At 39.3% G+C, this 22,423-nt stretch overlaps 1 protein-coding gene across 1 annotated transcript in view; it reads left to right on the forward strand.

Annotated features, from left to right (window-relative positions):
- The window catches only part of ADGRG4 (adhesion G protein-coupled receptor G4), a 169,842-nt gene that overhangs the window by 135,856 nt on the left and 11,563 nt on the right, over positions 1-22,423 (forward strand). Inside the window, exons 11-19 of the mRNA XM_058291365.2 lie at positions 1,212-1,428; positions 2,427-2,589; positions 5,902-6,036; positions 10,576-10,695; positions 12,336-12,381; positions 14,170-14,273; positions 15,808-15,929; positions 18,116-18,384; positions 21,616-21,694. Of these exons, the coding sequence (XP_058147348.1) occupies positions 1,212-1,428; positions 2,427-2,589; positions 5,902-6,036; positions 10,576-10,695; positions 12,336-12,381; positions 14,170-14,273; positions 15,808-15,929; positions 18,116-18,384; positions 21,616-21,694 (1,255 nt within the window). The remainder of the gene's footprint in view (positions 1-1,211; positions 1,429-2,426; positions 2,590-5,901; positions 6,037-10,575; positions 10,696-12,335; positions 12,382-14,169; positions 14,274-15,807; positions 15,930-18,115; positions 18,385-21,615; positions 21,695-22,423) is intronic.

Below are 22,423 nucleotides of genomic sequence, written 5' to 3' on the forward strand. Positions count from 1 at the left end.
ATTGTCAGACAATAGGAAGACTTTCTCTTTTTTTTTTTTTTACAGTTTAGTGCCAGGTTTCTACATGGAAGACTAAACTCATGCTTATAACTAAATGTGGTCTTTATCAAATGAAATTTAAGAGCAGCATTTTAGGAATTTACATAGCAATGTTTTTACAGTATCGTTTGCTAATTTTTAAATGAAGTCATGATCGGTGTGCATTTGTGATTATACGTGTACTCATTCTCGTACCCAAGCTGACAAGAGGTTTTCGGAGGGGTTCCAAGGAACATGTACAAAATGGGCCTGCAAATCCTTTAGGTCTGGGTAGTGCGTTTGCCCTTTCTGTTTGTGCCAATGTATGGATGTAGAATTGCTCTGTTTTCTGCAACTGTATTTATTGCTGCATTTCTGAGCATAAACTTTTCCCATTGTATTTTTTATAAATAAATATTTTTTGAACATTAAAAAAAAAGATATGATACTGGCATTGTGGGTATGACAAACAAAAGTCCTTATATTTTAGAGATATGTACTGAAGTATTTATGGATGAAATGGTATGATGTCTGGGATTTGCTTTAAAATAATCTGGAAGCGGGAGAAAAGTAGGTAGAGGTATAGATAAAATAAGATTAAGCCATGCATTTACACTTATTAAAGCTGGGTGGTGGGTATATGGACATTCATTGTACTATTTTTTTAAATTTTGTGTATGTGAAAAAAAGTGAAGAAAAAAGTGCCTGAGTTAATATCTATTGTTTTTGCTCTCTAGAAAATCTAAATTAAGTTTCTTTTTATTGTTATGTAGTCCATATTTGCTTTTTTCCTATGGGTTGCTGGTTCTTGACAGAAAAGCAGTCTCCACCCTTGATCATGAAAATATAGATTGGGTGTTTGCTGTGATTTGAGTACAGGTGGGACCTGCTTAACTAATCTATATTCAAAAGTCTTAACTTAATTAAAATCTAATTGCAAAATAATTATTCAGTGACAAAAAAGTCTTCCCTGGTGCATTTTAAAACAGACTTATTGAATAAAAATTAGACTATGTGCTCTCTTCTGGGATTATATCTCTTGTAGAAATTGAGGTCTCACATTTTCCTTCTGTAGACTGTTTCCTTAGTATGCCTTTCACTGCCTTAATTTTTTAAAGGGAAAGAAGCAGATCAGCATGGCTCAAGACCAAGTAATGAGATTTTATATTTCATTCTCTCCCTCCCCATCCCAGAGAATGCAGATGATGTTGCAGAGCACATTTTAAATTTGATAAATGAATCCCCACCACTGGATGAAGAAGAAACAAAGATTCTTGTTTCTAAAGTATCTGATATTTCACAATGTGATGAGATAAGCATGAACCTAACCCAGATCATATTACAAATAGTCAATGCTATTTTGGAAAAGCAAAATAATTCAGCATCTGACCTGTATGAAGTAAGAAATGAGTAAGTACTGGTACTTTGATAAAATAAATTATTTCATAAAATTTAAAATATTTATTAATTCCTTAGCAGACAATCTTCACTAATTTTAAAGATCAGGTAGTTATGCCTTAGAAATTGTTAGTACCATGAAATAGAGTCATTTTACTCAAATCCCAATTGTGAAAGAATGCATTCAAATTCTAGTTGAACCTTAATGATAGTGATTTTCCAAATCAGTAGTTACCCCAAGTTACCCCCTCCCATCTATTGCCCCAGCCCTGGTGCTCCCCCAGTGTTCCCCATTTTTATAGAATGTATCCATGCAATGCTCAAGCAAAATACTTGAAGATAATTCTAGGTACTTCCCTCTCGCTCATAGCCGATCAATAACAAAATCTTGTATGAGGCATGATGTCTAATTTTTTTAAAACCCCTTAAATATCCCTGGAATCCATCTACTTCTCTCCATCTCCACCACCATCATCCAAAACCCCTCACCTAAACTTTGAGAATAACCTACTCGCTGGGTTCCCTACCCCACTCTTGCCCCTCAACGGTCTCTCTTCTCCATATCTACCAGTGTGATCTTTTAAAATACATATCAGATCATGTAATTATCTTGCTTTTAAAACCACATAGTGGCTTTCCATTATACTTAGAGTAAAATTCAAACTTATTCCCAGAGCCTATGAGGCCCTGCAGGATCTGGCTTTACATACAACAATTTCATTTGCTCTCCCAAACCATCTTTTGAGATCACTGCTAGCATTACCTCCAACTTTTTAGGTGAGGAAATTGAATCTCATTGAGGTTTGCACACACTGCTAGAAATCTGAGGAGCAATGACTGAGATTTAGGCCTATCTGACTCTAAAGCTCTTATCTAATGATTTATGAACAATATCAAAAAGAGTGATTTAGAACTCCAAGAAAAGTCTTGCATTGAGGAAATTTGGTAAGGAGAATGGGGTTTGCCTTAAAAAGTGAGGACTGCTCTTCCCTACCTGTGGTTTCTTGCAGAATTCTGAGGATAATCGAGCGTGCTGGTCACAAGATGGAGTTTTTTGGCAGGACAGCAAATCTGACAACAGCCAGGCTGGCCTTGGCTGTGCTGCGGGTAGACTACATGTTTGAAGGGTTGGCCTTCAGCATTGGCTCCTATGAAGAAGGCACAGACCCAGAGGTGAGTAGGGCTCAGGGAACTGAGAGCCTATCGGGAATCACATACCCAAGCATTGCTCCAAGACTTCGCTCATTTATTCCTTGGGGGGGGGGGGGGGTGGCACTTCTTTTGTTAAAAGGTTTTTAATTTTCAGGGGTTCTTATGAAAATGCAAATATCCCAGGGGAGATTCACATATAACCCCCAGGAGGCCAATATCAGGGTTGGAATGGTGCCTGTGAGATGTGCAATGTTACGATCCCTGGCCCTGTGACCCCACATCATCTCAACAGTCACTTGATTATTATCTATTTACAGAACACTCACTATATGGCAGGCATTGTGCTGCTGTCTCCCTTGTACAGATAAGGAAATAGAGAGGTTAGGTTATTTGCTCAAGGTCACACAGACTAATGACTGAGCCAGGATTCAAATCTATCTCTAGCTTGCTTTAAAATCCAGGCCCTGTCCACTATGCAACAGTACCTCAGGCTTTGGCAAGCTATAAGTTGCCAATTCCCAAGCAAAACAGTTTTGGAGAACAGCATTCTTTCTATTTATTTTTTTTAAACTTTTTACGTGGTAACATATGTACAGCTTTTGCCACTTTCAAGAGTACAATTCAGTGATATTAATTCCATTCACAATGTTGTGCTACGCTCACCACCGTGCATTACAGTAACTTTTTCATCACTCAAATAGAAACTCTGCACCCATTAAACAGTGACTTACATACATTTACTGTCTAACTATTTCTGACATATTTAAAGTGAACCTCTTATAGACAGCATATACTTTGCACCTTGCTTTTTTGATCCATCTAAAAATCTCTGCTTTTTATTTGGAGTATGTAGTTCTTTAACATTTACTTTTTTTAGGAGGTGCCAAGGATTAAACTCGGGACCTCATACATGGGAAGCAGGAGCTCATCCACTGAGCTACAACCACTCCCCAGTTCTTGAACAGCTAAAGTAATTATTGATATTTGAATTTAGAAATACTATTTTATTTTATTTTATTTTTCTGTGTGTTCCTTCTGTTTTTTGTCCTTCTGTTCCTCCTTTCCTGCTGTCTTTTGGTTTATTTAATGTTTATTAGAATTGCATTTAAAATTTTGCTGACTTTTTAGTTTATCATTTTGCATTCTTTTCTTAGTGCTTACAATATATATCCTTATCTTTTCACAGTCTCCTTAGAGTTAATATTGTACTACTTCACGTGGAATGTAGAAACTTTGGATCTTCTATGTCTATTTGAACCCCCATCTTTTATGCTATATTGTCATATATATTATATGTAAATACATCATAACCCCACAAGACAAAGTTATCAGCTAGTGCTTTAATAAGTCCTATGCATCTTTAAGAAATTGAAGGAAAAAATAGTCTTCTATGTTTACCTAGAAAATTATCCTTTCTGGTGCTCCTTTCCTGAAGGTCTGGAGTCTATCTGGTATCATTCCCTTTAGCTTGAAGAACTTCATTTAGCATTTCTTGTAGTGCAGATCTGATTATGAATTCTCTTGGTTTTCATTTATCTGAAAATGTTTTCATGTCCCCTTTATTCTTGAAGGGTATTTTTGCTTGATATATAATTCTGAGTTGACTGGTATTTTCTCCTTCAGCATTTTAAAGGTGTTATTCCACTGCCTTCTGGCCTCTGTTATTGATGAGAAGTCAACCATCATTCAAATTTTTGTTTCTCTGTACATAATATGCTATTTTTCTTTGGCTGCTTTCAATATTTCCTTTGGTTTTCAGCAGTTTGTCTATTATGTTCCTAGGGATGTTTTCCTTTATGGTTATCCTGCTTGGGGTTTGCTGAGCTTCTTGAATCTGTAAATTTATGTCTTTCACCAAATTCAGTGAGATTTCCACCATTGTTCCTTCCAATATTGTTTTTTTCTCATTCTCTCTCTCCTCTCCTTTTGACACTACAATTACGTGTATCTAAGATCTTTTGGTATTGCGCCACAGGTCTATGAGACTCTGTTCATATTTTTAAATAATTTTTCTATCCTCTCATGTGATAATTTGTTGATTTATCTTCAAGTTTACTGACTTTTTCCTCGTTCATCTCCATCTTGCTATTGAGCCCATCCAGTGCAATTTTAAAAATCCCCACACTGTACTTTGGTTTTAGAATTCCCAATCTTATTTTGTCTGGATTTTATAGTTCTTATCTGCACGAGGGTCAAATTCAGTAGGAGCTAGTCAGTCATACCAGAAGCACAAGTTGATTTCCCATTGCATTTTGCTTATATCTGAGTTTTCTATTATAGACCTTGGTGGAAAAACAAACCAACCAACTCTGATCTTGTTCTTGGTAACAAATTGCTTATCTGTTGAAGCTATATCATAACCCCTCCATGGTATTCTATTGACTTAGCAGAGTTCATTCCTGCTGGGAGAAGAGTCATTTGGCTTTTGGGTTCACAAGTTATTTTTAGAAATATTATAACCTTCAACCCCCCATCCCAGCTATGTAACAGCTCTTTAAGAGACACCATGGAAAATAGTAAAAGCATGGGTCAAGGCCACATATATGTTATCTAAATCCGTTCAACCACATCTCAGATCTGTGGCCCTAGGCAAATTGGCTTAACCTCTCTGAGCCTCCATTTCCTTATATCATTTTAAATGGTCAAAATACAGCATACTTCTCAGGGTTCATGGGGAGATTAATTGAGATAATGCATTTAAGGGAACCACATATACCGTGTTTTGCCTGGGAAATCCTGGTTTATGACCATGGTCCTAGTGTAAGTATTGGTAAAGCCCTCTTTAACTCCCAAAAATGTTCTAGTACTTATCAAATACTAGTACCAAGCAAAGCAGCAAAGTCTCCTTATGGTGGGCCTCTAACAGAATTCCTAAGGGCTAGGATCTCATTTTCATACCCCACTTTTAAAATAAAAGCATTTCTACATAAAATATGGGGCGGATGCCTAATGCCATAGCATTATGTTCCTGTTTGTGTTTTCCTCCCAGACCCGTGGGGGGGAAAGTGGCCTGATTTTGGACACTGGCCTTTATCTCTGAGAATCAGGGCAAACCAACCTACCTTTTCATTCCTTTCCCTGCCTCTTATTGCCCAGGTAGAAGTAGGTTAAAAGGAGGGCCCCTCGGGGATAGACTTGGAAAGGAAACAGTGAGGTGTGTGTTTATGTCTAGGTGTACCAGGGTCATGCTTTAGCCTGTAATTCTGAGAGAGAGAAAGGAAGGTGTAGCATAGCTTATGATGGGGCTGGAGCTGGGGTGGGAGTGGGAGGTGAAGGCAACTTCCTTCTGATGAGTGAAAACTCCAGTTTTTATTTCCTGCCTTTTCTTGGCAGGTTCACCTAGGCAATGTCCCTCTGGGGAAAGTTTTGGCATCCATATATTTGCCTAAATCACTGAAGGAGAGAATTCCTCTTGACTACTTACAGACCATCTTGTTTAATTTCTTTGGCCAAACGTCACTCTTTAAGGTAAGTTCCTATCTCTAGTAACTGTCACGGACTGGCATTGAGTGACTCATTGTAATTATGAACTCTCTGCTATTTTCATGATGTTCTGTTTGTTTTAGAACCTGCTCTCTGATTTATTCCACAAATCTTCCAGCACAACCTCTGGCCCTCAATCAGAATCAATGTCTACTTTAATGATGCTCCACAGTTTTTAATTTTCACAGTTTCTCTGCCTTGGAAGGGACCTTAAAGATTATCTGGTGACCAAACAGAGGCTTGAAGAGGTTTCAGAGCCAGAAATGAACAGCAAGTTCTGATGAAATGCCATTTCGGCTTGTCAGTGCTTTATTCCCCAGTCTCCCCTGGCACCTCAAAGCCACCTTGCACACTCTGGCCAATCTTACTTGAAGCAGGATAGCATTTGCTGGTTCTTCCTACCACCTCCATAGAACCTTCTTTGAGGGCTTCAGTCCTCGTCCACTATGAATACAGAGAGGCAGTCTGGCATGGTGTTTAAGAGCATGATTGCCTGGGCCAGACTTGCTGAGTTTAAAATTTAACTTACCGTTTTCTACGTGTGTGACCTTGGCTGGTTACTCAACCTCTATGTACCTTAGTGTCCTTCTCTGTATAGAATAAAGTAAAAATAGTGCCTCATACAGCTGTTAAAGGATTAAAGGAGTTAATGCATATAAAGTGCTTAGACTATTTCCTAGTATTAATACATACTGAGCATCACTATTATTATTACCCGATCTTGGCCTCTGCTCAAGAAAACACTCATGCCTTCTATCCATCCTATCTCTTCTAGCTGTTGGGAAGACGGCGATCAGAGTTTGGGTGAGGTTGATAATGCTAATTAGTATTAGCGGTTATTATTTATTTACATTTATTATCTCATTTACTTCTCACAAGAAAATGAGATTCAGGGAGGTTGAGTAATTTTTCCGAAGGTCACACAGCTAGGAAGTGGTATAGATAGGAATCAAAAACAGACTGACTCCAAAGCTCATGTATTTAAGAGATCGATGCATTAACTAGCCCAGGTGTGTTTGCATTCCCAAAGAGAATATCCAGATGAATGGATTTCTCATAGTTAAAGATTCACAATTATTTTGGGGGAGGTTGTACTGGGCCAACTAAAATACACCAAAACCACCTCCAGCTATGTCTGTAGGATGTTCCCTTCTCCTGGATTTTTCTATCCACCCCCTTGTCTGTCTAAATTCTATTTATTCCTGGGGGCTTACCTCAAATCCCACCTAGGAAGCCAGCATGGAGTTTGTGAGCCCCTGCTCTCTTCTGTACCTGCTGTTTGTATTCTTGTCTTACATTTCTGCCTAGTTGCTAAACTGGTCGTAGGTTGTGGCATATGTCATGGCTCAGACAAATTGTATTCCTCACGTACCCAGCACAGGGCTCAATACACAGGATGTTTTCAGTAAATACATGTAGATTGAGGCCTTTCTTAACAGAAAATAAATTAGGCTGGTCACAAGACAAGCCAGTTAGTGAATAAACATTTTAATAAAATTTGAAAATGTGACCTATAGCACTCTGACCCTTTGGAGAATCTTGTAATTTCTCTGCATCACCTGAGATGCCATTATGTGGATCTTCATTTCTCTCTTTTCTTCAGAGGCCGCGTTTGTTTCATTGAATAAGAGCTAAACTTCTTTTGCATAGAGTTCATGCTTAATAAGTAATTTTTATTCACTAACACCTTCCGCTGAAAAGGATTAAGGATCTTTGCCAGAATCAGTCAACAGACGTCATAGTGGCAGATGAAGGATTACAACTAGTCTGCCATCGAATTCAGAGCAGGAAGGGTGCCCATAACTCATTGCGTTACATGTCCTCATTTTACAATGAGGACACTGAGACCCAGAGAGGGGAAGGTGACACAATTTGTTCATTTATTCATTCACTCATTCAATCATAGAGCAAATATTTTTATCAAATTCCTACTCTATGTCCCGATGGTGCTGAATGCTGGGACCTGTGTGCCTCACTCACAAGAGAGACCACCCTTTAACTACCTTGCCCTCCCCTGAGTCTCAAAGCCTGGCTTTCATACCGCTTCCTCTCATGCCTTTTGATGTCCTTCTAATATATTGCCTTAGAAAAAAACCTGGGCCTCCTCCTCCCATGCCCTCACTAGCTGCCGTTCTCAGGGAGAGGGACAAGACAAAGTACAATAGGGCACAGGTGTTCTGGGGGCACAGCGGAGGGCACCTACCCTCTTCTGGGAGACCAGGAAAGGCCTAGTGTAAGAGAGCTCTCAACTGAGGTCTGAAGGTTGAGTAAGAGTTAGCAGATGAAAGGGGGTAGGGAAAAGGAAGGAAGAAGCTTTCAGGCAGAGGTAACAGAAGGTGCAGAGATGGACTAGGAAAGAAATACCTTGGGCATAAAGAGAAAGGGATATAGGGTGAGCAGCGAATTAGTTCTTTTCCCTGCATGGCCACCATTTCGGAGGTGTCTTAGTTTACCAAAAGGCAGCTGACGCAAAGTACCAGAAATGAATTGGCTTTTATAATGTGAAGTTTTATTTGGAGAAAAGGTTATAGTTCCAAGGCTGTGAAATGTCCAATTCAAGGCACCATCAGAGGTGCTTTCTCACCAAAGTCTGCTACTAGTGATCCTGTTGTCCAACCACGTGGTGATGCAAGATGGCCTCCGATCTCTACCTTCCCCTCCAGAATTTACTGTCTCCTGGAGCTCAGCTGTGGGCAGCCACACCTCCTCTATCAGTCTCAGCTGCTCTGTTTCCTTCCCGAGTTCCTCTCTGTTTTCCTGCAGTCCTCTCTCTCTCTCATGGCAGGATGAATATAATATGGTGGCTCCCTTTTCCTGTGTGTGTGTGTCTCTCTCTCTGTGTCTCCATTTTTATCAGACCCAGCAAGAGGGCGGAGACTCAACCTGAGTCACGCCTCACTGATGTAGTCCAGTCAAAAGGGTCTCACACCCACAGGAATGGATTAGGTCTCTTTTTGGGATTCATAAAAGAACTTCAAACTGCCATAGTAGGTAAGTGAAATAAAGCCGTGGAAAAGGTCCTGGGTCATTCCATGTTTCTCCTTTAGCCTTTCCAATACAGAAAACTGTATCCCTTAGACTAAGTTGGAAGGATCCTTAATATCATCTGATCCACCATCCTTCCTCATGTCACCAATGGCCCAGAAGGAGAAAGTGGCCTTCAAGGAACTAGAGGGCTTGGGCTAGCACTTGGCCTCTTGACTTCCAGTCAGGGCCTTTTCCACACCTTTTGCTGCTGATCCACCTCTACATCAAATTTTCCCAGGGGAATTCTACTAGGAAAGGCACACTAAACCATCAGTCTGGTTTTGAATGAACAGAGCGGGACAGGAGCAGAAAGTGAGTCACTTCCTAGTGAAGTCCCAGGCCTCATTCACAATTACCCAGTCCTCAGTGGCTGTAGGGCTCAGGTGGGATAAAGAGTGAGGGTCTGGGTAATGTTTCTTCAGATATATAAGGGCTTGGTATCTTCTAGAAATGTCCTGGCAGGATCCCCACAGGGTATCAGCCAGGTTTGACTCCTCTAGACTTTCTTGGCAAATCCTCAGAGGATTTGCCTCCTTTCACTCCCGTCTTGCACCTGACCCAATCTCTGGTCTCTTCACATGAGCTCCAGATGAGGCATTCTCCCTCAGCTGGCTTGCCTTCTGGAACCTTGCCCTATGGCACTTTGGTTGCATTAATTAGCAAACTCTACATCTCAACAGGTACACTCTAGTTCACTTCCTTTAACCCAACATTCATTAAACAACCTTGCCCTGTCATTAAACAACCTTGCCCTGTGCGTCCGTTGTCCAAGTTTGTGAACCACTCCAAGCCTCAGTTTATCTGAAAAAAATGGCTGTGTATTTTCAATGAGGATCAAAGGTAGTGTCTATATGAATAGTAAAATACCTGGCTCACAATGGGCACAGGTTAAAATGCCTTCTGTGTGTTTGGCCACGTGGGAGACACCAGGATACACAAAGCCTGTGCTTTGGCCTCAGAACTCTTGGTCCCCTAGGAGGGGATGACTGCTTTTAGAGACTTGTTCCAAGCTGAATGCTGATTAACCTGCACTGACAACCCAGTGAGGATAAAACAAGAAGTGATTTATAACTAACACATGATGTATTTGGGTGCTTTATAAGGAGGGGCTCCATAAAGGTAAGGATGATTGAGGATTAGAACTGAGATAAGTTGTGAAATGTCAGGGTCTGGAGACTTATTAAAGTAGAGAATAATTTCATTCTGTTGCTAGTGCAGGACCGGTAGCAGGTGTGAAATCAATGCTTGTTTGGGTAGATATGTGAAGGTACAGATGGATTAGTGTGTTTTTCTAGATTAGTATGATTGAGACCTTGTGTAACAGGTAGGAGACAGGCTAAATGAACTCTTAAAATTCATTCTTTCCTTGAAATTTTATTTTCTTCTTCCCTGTACCTAATGCTGTGTGTCCTACTTTAAAATTCATTATTGATTATTAGACTGTAAGAAATTAGAAATATGAGACTTGACTCATCTCTTTATATGTCTCATCTACAGAGTCAAAACGTCACTAAAGCTTTAACCACGTATGTTGTGAGTGCCAGCATTTCAAACATGTCTATTCAAAACCTGGCTGACCCAGTGGTTATAACTCTGCAGCATATTGAAGGAAACCAGGTACCATATCCATTTTCACCCAGCATAAAAAGTCCTCAAAACTCCTCCAGGGTTTTCTTGTTAAAAATAATTGGCTAGTTAACAGATGTGATTCTAAGACTTAATGAAAATTGTCCCATTCCAGGTAGCAGAGGTGTGTTGCAACTGGGGTCTTCTGAAAATAATGCCTTATCTCAAAAGGGTAACTAATGGTGGGCATTCTAGCACTGTGACAGATTGGCAGGGGAGAGATTTGGGGCCATGTGGCTCTTTTGGTTATCCCATCATATTAAGTGCTATTTAATTCCATTTCTGTTTGGATGAACAGAGTGGGTTTGAGTAAGGCAAGCAACTTCATTCAAAATAATTGAATATTTGTATCCTTTGAAATTCCATAAGAGCATTAAAATGTGTATTAATTATCAACAAAGGACACAAACCATAGTCATATGACATAATGTAAGTTATGTATTACTAAATTATCAAATTTAGCCTTAGTATAAGAATGAAATTCTATTCCATTCTTTGATATTATTATATGTCCAGTGTGAGATCTTAATAGCTTCCTTCCTTACCAATCTGAAAGACCATCCGATACAGCATATTTTTCAATGGTCTTGATTCTAGAAAGGAAAAAGAGAAAGAAGAGTGAGAAAGGGAACTTAAAAAAAAAAGATATCAAATGAAATGTGTTGGATGGGTAAGATCTTTCAATCTGGGCTGAGGCCACAGCTTTCCAATGATCCCCAATAATCAACTGCTCCTTGACTCCAGTTCACTGGAGATTGTGGGAGCAGGTGAGGTCTCTGGAATGTTCAGAAGTCCTAAGGAGGCAGTCAACCTGGTGTCCATAAGTCTTTTTATATTTTTAAGTTTTTTAATTAAACGTTTTATTCTGAGATAATTATAGATTCACATGCAGTTGTAATAAATAACACATGTAACATTTATATACTTTCCCCAAATGTTAGCAACATCTTGCAAAAAACTATAGGACAGTATCACAACCAGGATATTACCACTGATACTGTCAAGATACAGAACATTTCCAACACCACAAAGATCCCTCATGTTGTCCTTTTATAGTAGCACCCACGTCCTGCCCACTCCTCCTTAAATTCAGGTAACCACTAATTTGTTCTCTACATTTATAACTTTGTCATTTAAAGAATATCATTCAAAGACTCGTACAGTATGTAGCCCTTTGGGATTGGCTTTTTTCACTCAACATAATTTTTCCAAGATTCCCTCAGGTTGCTGTGTGTATATCAATAGTTCATTACTTTTGATTTCAGCCATGAGCCCCAAATTCCAAGGCTCTATGAGGAACACCTATCATGCATCCGTCCTGCACTGACCACCCATACCCCTCTCCTGGGCCCTACACCAGGAGGTCATGGCAAATTCCAATAAAGATATTTTAAAGGATACATACCAGATCACCCTGCAGTAACCTGCTGGTTTCTAACTTGTAAACTCACAGTTAGCTGGGGTTAGTCTTAAAACCAACTCACGAATGGTCCGTGTATATACGTGTGTGCATGTGCATGTATGTTTGCTGTTTGAGAAAACATTGGGAGGAAAACACTTGTTTGTGTTTGTTACTGTGTGATAACTATTGCAAGGAAAGGTGTTTACCCCTGATTTCCCTTTTTTTCCAGAATTACGATCAAGTTCACTGTGCCTTTTGGGACTTTGAGAAGAATAGTAAGTATTTTTCTTAGCAAGCCTTACCTTTGGCTCTCAAGGAGACTTTGCTCCTGACCATTTTCTATGTGACAGTTGGGTGGATGGGAATTGAACCCTCTTCCTATTTTGCAGCTGGGTGGGAGTGAGTTGTACGGAAGCTACTGTCTTACCAGAACTTACAGAGGCCTTGACTGACCAAAATGACATGATTTGTGTTTTATATCAATTTAGGGCATGGGAAGTTTAAAAAGGCACCCCTTTTTATATGATACTTATTTAGGAGACCAGAAAAATTCATATAACTCAAGGATAAGCAAAGTTGTAAAAAAGAAAATTGGAAGGCCCAGTGCATAGTAGCTTTGAGTTATTTGAAGAAAGTTGAGGCCTAAACATCTGGTTCTTTATTTGTGCTTTCACACAGTGACTTGCAGCGTCTACTTATTTCCCTCTTTTTTCCCTCACCTCTTCAAGACCAAGTATGTGACCTTGGATAGGCCATTTACCTTTTCTAGATTGCAATCTCCTTATCTCTTCGTTGAGTGGATGAGGCTTCCTGATTGGTCTCTAAGAGCCTTCCCGCTTGGATAATGTATGAGGCTTTGAGACAGTAAGAGAAGGGGCTGGGGATGGTGCTTGCCAAATGGATTCCTCTTTGGCTTGCCATCTCCACTAGAATCACCAGTGATATTGCCAAATCTCAGAGAATTCTCATTTAGAATCAATTTCCCCTGGAATGCCAGGAATGACTATGTGAGGAATCCTTCTACCTGTGGAAGTTCTGCCTGGGAACTTTCCTTATTTCAGTATCCTTGAAAGCTTGGGAGAAAAGGGAATCCTCTACTTATCCTACTCCCTGGAATATAGGAATACTACTCCTTTCCTATAATAAATAGTATTGTCCTTCCCTTGCCCCCGACAAGTCTCCTAGGATAAGAGATCCATCAAGTGATGAGTTTAGTCCCCCACAGTCTCAATTTAAGTTGATACATGTATTCAATAATGCCAGTTGCTGGCTCCTCCTAGGTCAGCCTTTGCTTCCCTTCCCAATCCTCTGTGAATCCAGGACCTTCGGAGTCTATGGAGTTATTCTGGATGGATAAATTTTGACCACACTTAGCTGCCTGCCTTAGGATAACCCTGCTGGTTTAGTGCCACCCTGGAAATTCTATTCTCAATCTCCTCTCATACCTGAGATCTATGGGTTATGGAAGCATTAGAGTTGATTATTGAACCCTGGTTATCCTCAGGAGTGAGAAACTAGACCTAGGCAGGTGTCAAGTGGACCAGAGGCTATAGTTGGCCTCAAAGACCTCTAGACTTGAATCTGGACTGGGAGCAAAGCCCTTGAGATCATTTGACCTCTGGATTGTACTGGTTGTTTCCAATGTCTATTCTAGTCTCACTGAGTAGGCCCTAGTGTTAGTCTATATACCACAGCGCCACATGCTTCAAAAAGTTCTAGATCTGTTTGTTTGCTCTTTGTTGGTTGCTTCAAAAACAGTCCTTATCCTTTCATGCCAGTATTGTGACAGGGTTGTGTTCATGATTAGAGTCTGTCTGAATCTGTAGAAGTATGACACAAGGACAGGAAAAGTAAGCCTGAGAAGTTGTGACATTACGAAGCCTCCAAAAAGACAATTTAGCCTATTAGACTTAATTCTATTTCAGTGCTCAGTTGTACGTCTACCTTGCTGTCTTAGCAAACAAAACTAATTATAACACACGTACGAATGGTTCATATAATGAAAAGTTAAACATTTCTGAGAAAAACAAAATTGCATTGAAATTCCTGTCTGTCTCCTACAGATGGGCTAGGTGGATGGAATTCATCAGGCTGTAAAGTGAAGGAAACCAACATAAATTACACAATCTGCCAATGTGACCACCTCACCCATTTTGGAGTCTTACTGGTGAGTTGTCTCTTAGTCACTCCTCTAAGGAATTTTGACAACTTTTATTAGATTACATACGAGGAATGTATGTGTGAACTAAGTTATGGGAAGTTGTATATGTAAGTGTAAACAAGCCCTCCTTTTCTTCATCCAAAATAGTGCAGATAGAAGCAAATATTTTTTTCTCCTTATAAAATTAACACCTGTTCCTCAAACTTCAAACATTACAGAAAAGATCCCTGTAATCTCCCACTCAAGAGATCACCACCATTAACAATCTGATATGTATATTCTTCCAGATTCTTTTCTTATGTGTATATCAATATACATTTTTATTTTTTAAAAATAGGATCAAATTATTCATATTGATTTTGCCACTTCCTTTTTTTAAAATTTATTTCATTTATTTCTCTCCCCTCCCCTCCCCGTCCCAGTTGTCTGTTCTCTGTGTCCATTTGCTGTGTCTTCTTTTTGTCCGCTTCTGTTTTCAGCGGTAGGGGAATCTGTGTTTATTTTGTTGTTGTTGCGTCATCTTGCTGTGTCAGCTCTCCGTGAGTGCAGCACCATTCCTGGGCAGGCTGCACTTTCTTTTGCGCTGGGCAGCTCTTCTTATGGGGTGCACTCCTTGTGCGTGGGGCTCCCCTACGCGGGGAACACCCCTGCGTGGCACGGCACTCCTTGCGCTCATCAGTTCATCAGCACTGTGCATGGGCCAGCTGCACATGGGTCAAGAAGGCCCAGGGTTTGAACCTGGAATAGACCAGGGTTTCTCAACCTTGGCACTGTTGATACTTTAGGCCAGATAATTCTTTGTTGTGGATGCTATTCTGTGTATTGCAGGTGCCAGTAACACCCTTCCCCAGTTGTGACAACCATAAATATCTCCAGAGCTTGTCTTGTTGGGGCAGGATGCAAAATCACACCCAGTAGAGAACTATTGGATTAGACCAGTGTTTCCTAGATTTTTATGAGGCATGAATCTCCATGACAGTTTGATTAAAGTTATGGACTTTCTCCCCAGATTAATGCACATATGTACTCTAATAATTCTGCATGCCCTTTCAGGTCTTTTATTGGACCTCAAGTTAAGAAATTTCTGGACTGTGTGATCTCTAACTTCCATTTTTGGCTCTTCATTTTATAAAAGTTATTCAAAATCTGAGAGAAAGGAACTTTTTCCCCCCGATGTTCTCTGTAGAGTTTTGGGATGCTCAGTACAGATAATGATTCATTTTGCATCCCAAATCCACATTTATTAGCTTAGCTTGGTTATATTTTAAATGTGGAACATGTTAATGACAATAAAACCAAGGACTAAATATTCTTCTGGTACTGTTGATGGCTCTTTGTGCCTGTACACAGAAATTTGCACCAGGCATACTCAACAAACAACAATTAGAGTGTAATATATCCATCCTTATACAGTGGTTTTGTAAGAGCTATAGTAGAGATGCTGTATTTCCTGGGAGTGTCCTGTTAAAGAGCATGGGAAGCATTTTGCCCTAAACTTGCTCTGGCAAATGTCTGAAATACAATACATTGCATTCTCTAGGATTTATCCAGGTCTGCAGTGGATGCCGTGAATGAACGGATATTAGCACTTATAACATACACTGGATGTGGAATCTCTTCTGTTTTCCTGGGAATTGCTATAGTGACATACATAGCTTTTCAGTAAGTTGATGCAACTTTTCCCTAAGTTTAATTTGTTTTGATGGATGCTGTTTTCACTATAAGCTTGTTAATTTCATGAATAGGAAGAAGTCAGATCTATTAGATTATGAGGTGGGTAGGTTAAAAACAAAATAGCCTAGGCTCCTCTTTAAGAAAAGGATTGTGGCTGGACTTTAAAAAAAACAGAAAGGTTGGGATAAGAAACCACTCCTCTAACAGAGTATAAGAACAATAACCATAAAAGAAAAGGTTGATAAATTGGACTCCATCAAAACTTCTTTCATCAAAAGGCACCATTATCGTAGTGAAAAGGCAAACCACAGATTTGGAGAAGATATTCACCTGATAAAGAACTTATATGCAGACTATATAAAGAAAGCTACAAATTGAAAAGCAAAAGACAGACAATATGATTTAAAAATGGGCAAAAGACGTGGGAAGCAGGTGTGGCTCAGGCCATTGGGCATTCACCTCCCATGTGGGAGGTCCCAGGATCAGTTCCTTATGCTTCCTGGAGAAGGTGAGAAAACAATGAGCAGACAAAGAGAACCATCTGGGGCGGATAAATGTGAAAATAAATAAACAATAAAAATGGGCAAAAGACTTGAGCAGGCACTTCACAAAAGAGACTATCCATGCCTAAACCTAACCATTACCCAAATGGCTAATAAGCATATGCCAAAGCTCTTGACATTTCTCATCGTAGAAATGCAAATTAAAAGCATAATTTTATACTTCTATATGCATACCATAATGGTTAAAATAAAAAATACTGAAAAGACAAATTTGCGACAAGGATGTGGAACAATGAGAACTTTCATATTTTGCTGGTAAGAAGACAAAATGGCACAGACACTTTGGAAAACTCTGGTAATACCTACTAAAGATACATATATATCTAGCTGTTGACCCAGAAGTTCCACTTTTCAGAAAAATGAGTGCGTATGTCCACCAAAATACATGTACAAGAGTATTCATAGTAGCCCATAGTAGCCAAAAGTTGGAAGCAACCCAAATGTCCATCATCAGTAGGCCAGATGAATAAATTGTAGTATATTCATAAAATGGAACACTATACAACAGTAAAAAAGAATGAACTACTGCCACACAATACAGCATGGCCAAATTCCTTAGACATAGAGTTGAGCAAAAGAAGCCAGAAAAATAAGAGAGCATACTATATGGTTCCATTTATATGAAATCCTAAGTACAAGTAAAACTAATTCTATGGGGATAGAAATAAGACTATTGCTTACCTCTCTTGAGGGGTATTGAATGGGAGGGGGCAAGAAGAAGCCTACTGAGGTGTTGAGAAAATATTCTATCTCTTGATCTGGGTGTAGGTTACACAGGTGTACACATATGTAAAGATTCAACTAGATGTATTCTTAAGATTTGTGCACTTTATTATTTACCTTGACAAAAAACACAAAAACAAAATGAAAATTGCAAAATATAAATCAATCAATAAATATCTGATGGAAATCAAAGGGGATTTTTTTAAATTTGGAAAATACCAGGTCAGATGCCACAAGATGAAATAAGTGTTCACCGATGAAACTTAAGGTCATATTCACATGATACCAAATATCTGGATATTTGGAAATATCTAAGTAATTACTTGAAAGGGTTTCATAGTCATTGGCTATTTAGTAGTATGTAAATCCAGCCTTTGGTCTGCTGAAGCAATGATGATGGAATCATAGTATCCAGGAAACTCCTCCCTTCTTCTCACCAAAAGAGACAAGCTAAGAGATGCTATTATTATTCTTGATAGTGTAGGTCACTATATTGAGATACTTTGACTCTACCTGAGGAGAGGGTGGGAGATTCTAAGATTCAATACATGTACAGTAAAATGATTTTATTTTAATAAGCAGTTATTTACTCTTTCACTTATTTCACAGATAAGGTGTGGCAATATTGGATTAAAAACAGAAACCCAGTGTGGAAAAAATACACCAGATGAGGGCTATGGACCATAGTTAGCAGTAATATTTTGATGATGTTTTTCATGATCTGTAAAAAATGTTCCACAACAGTGTAAGGTGTTGGTGAAGGGTTGGTGTACAGGAATCCTGCACATTATGCATGATTGTTTTGTAAGCTCACAACTTCTCTAATAAAAACTATATCATAAAAAACAGAAACCCTACCTAACTTATTATCATGCCTTTTTCTTTTAGCAAACTTCGAAAAGATTATCCTTCCAAAATCCTGATCAACCTGTGCACAGCACTACTGATGCTAAATCTGATATTTCTGATCAACTCCTGGTTGTCATCATTTCAGAAAGTGGGACTTTGTATCACAGCAGCAGTGGCTCTTCATTACTTCCTACTTGTTTCTTTCACTTGGATGGGCCTGGAAGCAGTTCATATGTATTTTGCTCTAGTCAAAGTTTTCAATATATACATTCCAAATTACATCCTTAAGTTTTGTCTGGTTGGTTGGGGTAAGTAACTCTGCCATTGTCCTTGATGTCTCTGTTTTAAGTCTGTGTGTCTCCAATTCTAGCTCCTTTAGACAAATCACTCAAGACCAAATTCTGTTATTATCATAGGTAAGGAATTAAGGATTGGCTCACTGTTGTTGGGGTGTGCATCACTTTTTCTGCTTATATTGCCCTATAAATCCAACTTGTAACCTTTCTGGTGGGGAGAAGACCCATGAATATTTATTGAGTACCTGCGTGAGTACTGTGCTAAATGTTGGATCTACAGTAGTGAACCTGTCAAATTTGATCCCTCCCTTCCCATAAGTTATACGCGCAACATATTCGTACTGATATAATAACAGCTAACACTTAGGTAGCACTTATATGTGCCAGACACTGTTCTAAGTGCTTTACATACTTATTTAGTCCTCACAATTTTTCTATGGGAAAGGCTCCATCATAATCCTTATTTAATAGATGAGATACAGAGCAATTAGATATTTTGCCCCAAACTCCACAGCCAGTAAGTGACAGAACTGGGGTCTGAACCAGGGATCCTGTTTCTGTAGTTTGTATTTTTAACCTGCATGATACAGCCATATTGCTTAAGAAATAGTGAAATGACTTGCAGGATATAAAAGGGTACTGGGTCATACATAACCTGACTCGCATCATTTATCACTGTGGCTATCGCTTCTGCCCTGTGGAAGAAGCCAGGAATGGGACCCAGAATGAATATTTCCCAATGTAAATGGCATTTCATTGGCAGGCTTCCCTGTATTTCTAAGGGACATGGTCAACTCAGCTCCTTTATTATCCCACTGTCCATTCAAAGCAGTCCCTGGGTTCAGAAAATGTGTGAAATACATAGGATACATAGAAAAGTAGAGTTTGTCTTCTGCCTTTGCAAAGACAATAGCTTCCCAGTTCCTTACCCATCCTTTTAATGAGTTCATTAGCATAGTACATGCTTTTGTTGGATACACAGTCAGGGCTATTATTTATGCTACTATTGGGGGGGGGTGGCAGAGACAGTAAAATACTAAGCAAAGCGTAATCCAAAAAAAATGTTTTAGTCCACTTTGGAACGCCATCATAAACACAGAGCCAAAGCATTTCCCCTTTGTGCCTGACTCACCTGGAGGATGGAAACGTGTTGTGAAAGAGACTTCATAAACAATCCAAAAAGTGGTGCCCACACAAGGCTGAAATTGGGAAAGAGCTGTAAATATCTCTCATCCTCACTCATTCTTAGCCTCCTTTTCAGATCCTTCTTCCTTGCTTGCTCTTTAAATGCTGGCTTTCCCCATGGCTCATTACTTAGGCATTTACCTTCTCACTCCACTCCCTCACTCCCCGGGGTGTAGGGAGAAGCAGGGAAGCCATGCCTTCGTTCTGGGAGGCAGGAAAAACCTGGGAAGTGTCAAATAGAAACACAAGACAAGGAAGACCAACTGAGACGACCAAAGTTTGACTGCTTTGACCGGTGAAAATTATCACGAGTCACTTCTTCTTCTTGCCCCATTCCCCATGTCCCTAGTAATACATAAACCACCATCTGTCCCTATGAAGTTTGTTTCTTCTAGATATTTCATTTAAGTGAGATAATACAATATTTGCCTTTTTTGTGCCTGACTTATCTCATACAACATGATGTCTTCAAGGTTCATCCATGTTGCAGCATGCATCAGAACTTCATACCTTTTTATGGCTTCATGATATTCTTTTGTGTGTGTATAAAACATTTTGTTTATTCATTCATCTGCGGATAGATACTTGGGTTACTTCCACTTTTGGGTTATTGTGAATAATGCTGCTATAAACACTGGTGTACAAATATCTGTTCAAGTCTCTACTTTCCATTCTTTTGGGTATATATATACTAAGAAGTGGGATTTCTGGGTCATATGGTAGTTCTGTTTTCAATTTTCTGAGGAGCAAACTGATTTCCACCATGGCTGCTCCATTCTACAATGCCACAAGCAATGTATAAGGGTCCCTATTTCTCCAATTCTTCACCAACATTTATTATTTTCTGGTTTTTAAAAAATATTATAGTCATCCTAGTGGGTGTGAAGTGTATGTCATCGTGGTTTTGAATTGCCTTTCCCTGGTGACCAATGCTATTAAGCATCTTCTCATGTACTTACTGGCCATTTGTATATGTTCTTTGGAGAAATGTCTGTTCAAATCTTTTGCCCATTTTTAATTGGGTTATTAATCTTTTTGGTTGTTGAGTTGTAGCAGTTCTTTATATATTCTGAATGTTAAACCCTTATCAGATACATGATTTGTTATTATTTTCTCCCAATCTATAGATCGTCATTTCATTCTTTTTTGAGCTATTGTGAATGGGATTTTTTTTTAAATTTCCATTTCCTCAACAGGTATTTTTAAAAATATCTGAATCATGTCAGACACTGTGCTTGGTGTAGGCTATACAGAGTTAAAGGGATTGTCTTCTTTATCATGGAATAGGACCGTAGAAGATTTTTCAAGGTGCTTGGCAACTCGGGTTTGGAACAACTTTGGAAAGTATATTACAAAACCTCTAAAATGTGCATGGATGTACTGACTTAGCTTAGGATATTGTTTTTAGAAAAAAAGTAATTACTTAAGTTTTGCTTATGTACATGAAATTGGATTTTTAAACCTTGAGTCTATATTCACATCACATTTGACCGTTTTGACTGAACTAATTGCTTTATTATAGTCTGGCTGAGTTGAATGGTCGATAACTGGTCGATCTAGTAAAAATGTCAAACTAGTAATGAGTGTGGGAACAGCTTGGCTGTCAAAAAAGTAGTGAAGGCTGCAGCTGATTGCCTACGCCCTCCCTCCCAGGTGACCTAGACAAAAAAAAAAAAAGATACATTAAGGGGCAGAATTGAAAGGGAGAGAAAATTGGTGGCCCATAATCTGGGAAGAAATGCTTGATCCAAACTTGCATTCTGATGAACTATATTCTTCTGTTGCCAAGTTGATTTTTTTTTAGCACTTCAGCTATTTTTAATAAGAAGTGGGCATTATATTGGAGCCACGGGCATGCTGTTTGGTTTAGCAGATTGGAGAACTCGAAATGTTTAACTTGGAATAAATAACGAACATTTTGCAACAATGGTATTTTGCTTGCCCACACGTCTGTGGCTCATTTAAACAGTGTCTTAGTGCATCTGTATCCCCAATCATTGATCAGGGCCCCTGCTCTGTTTCCTAATGGGATGCCTTTGGCTTGCTTTCTCACTATAGGAATCCCAGCGGTCATGGTGGCAATCGTACTCAGTGTGAAAAGAGATTTGTATGGAAGTGTGAACCCGTCGACTCCATTGTAAGTATTCTGCTTCACAGGTCAGATTATCGCGGGGTGTTCCTGACCTGTGATTTGGGACTTGGTGTTGACAATGACTTAGAGAGAACTCTGCCTCAGCCTTTCTGGCCTAAATGCTTCCCACAATGGTTAGGCAGCTGGGCTCTGTATGACCAAAGCAAGTTACCTTACCTCTTATTTCCATTTCCTCCTCTGGAAAATGGGGAAGATGTTGTGCATATTAAAATGATCATGTATATAAAGTGCTTAGCTGGATGCCTGGCCCATGGTAAGTGCTACGTAACTAGCAGCTATTATGATTACAAGCTTACAAACATTGGAAGGGGTTGAGGTGGTCACTATAAGGAAATATTGAGATGGGTTGGGAAACGTTTCTTCCTTTCAACAACAAAGAACAAAGAAGAAGGTTCCACAGCTTGCCTTTGTAAAACTGTATCAGCTTTCTTGTCCTCTTGGGTTGTTGTTGTTGTTGTTGATATATAAACATAACTCTTCGGTGCTGTCATTGACAGTCACAAGGAAGTGGCAATATACTCCTGTCTACCTCTCCAGAAAACCTTCTTTTACAGCTGTGTAGGTAGTAACTCTGCGGTTCTTTAGGCTGCACAATATCAATTCACACTTCTGATTGATTTTCTTTGCTCATAATCATTCTCTTTATCATTGCCTCCCAAGTTCTCTTCTATAGAAATTTATTTATAAATCTAGCACTGTGGATTTATTCTCCCA

Source organism: Dasypus novemcinctus, chromosome X (assembly GCF_030445035.2).
Source record: "Dasypus novemcinctus isolate mDasNov1 chromosome X, mDasNov1.1.hap2, whole genome shotgun sequence".
In the NCBI taxonomy this organism is placed as follows: Eukaryota; Metazoa; Chordata; class Mammalia; order Cingulata; family Dasypodidae; genus Dasypus; species Dasypus novemcinctus.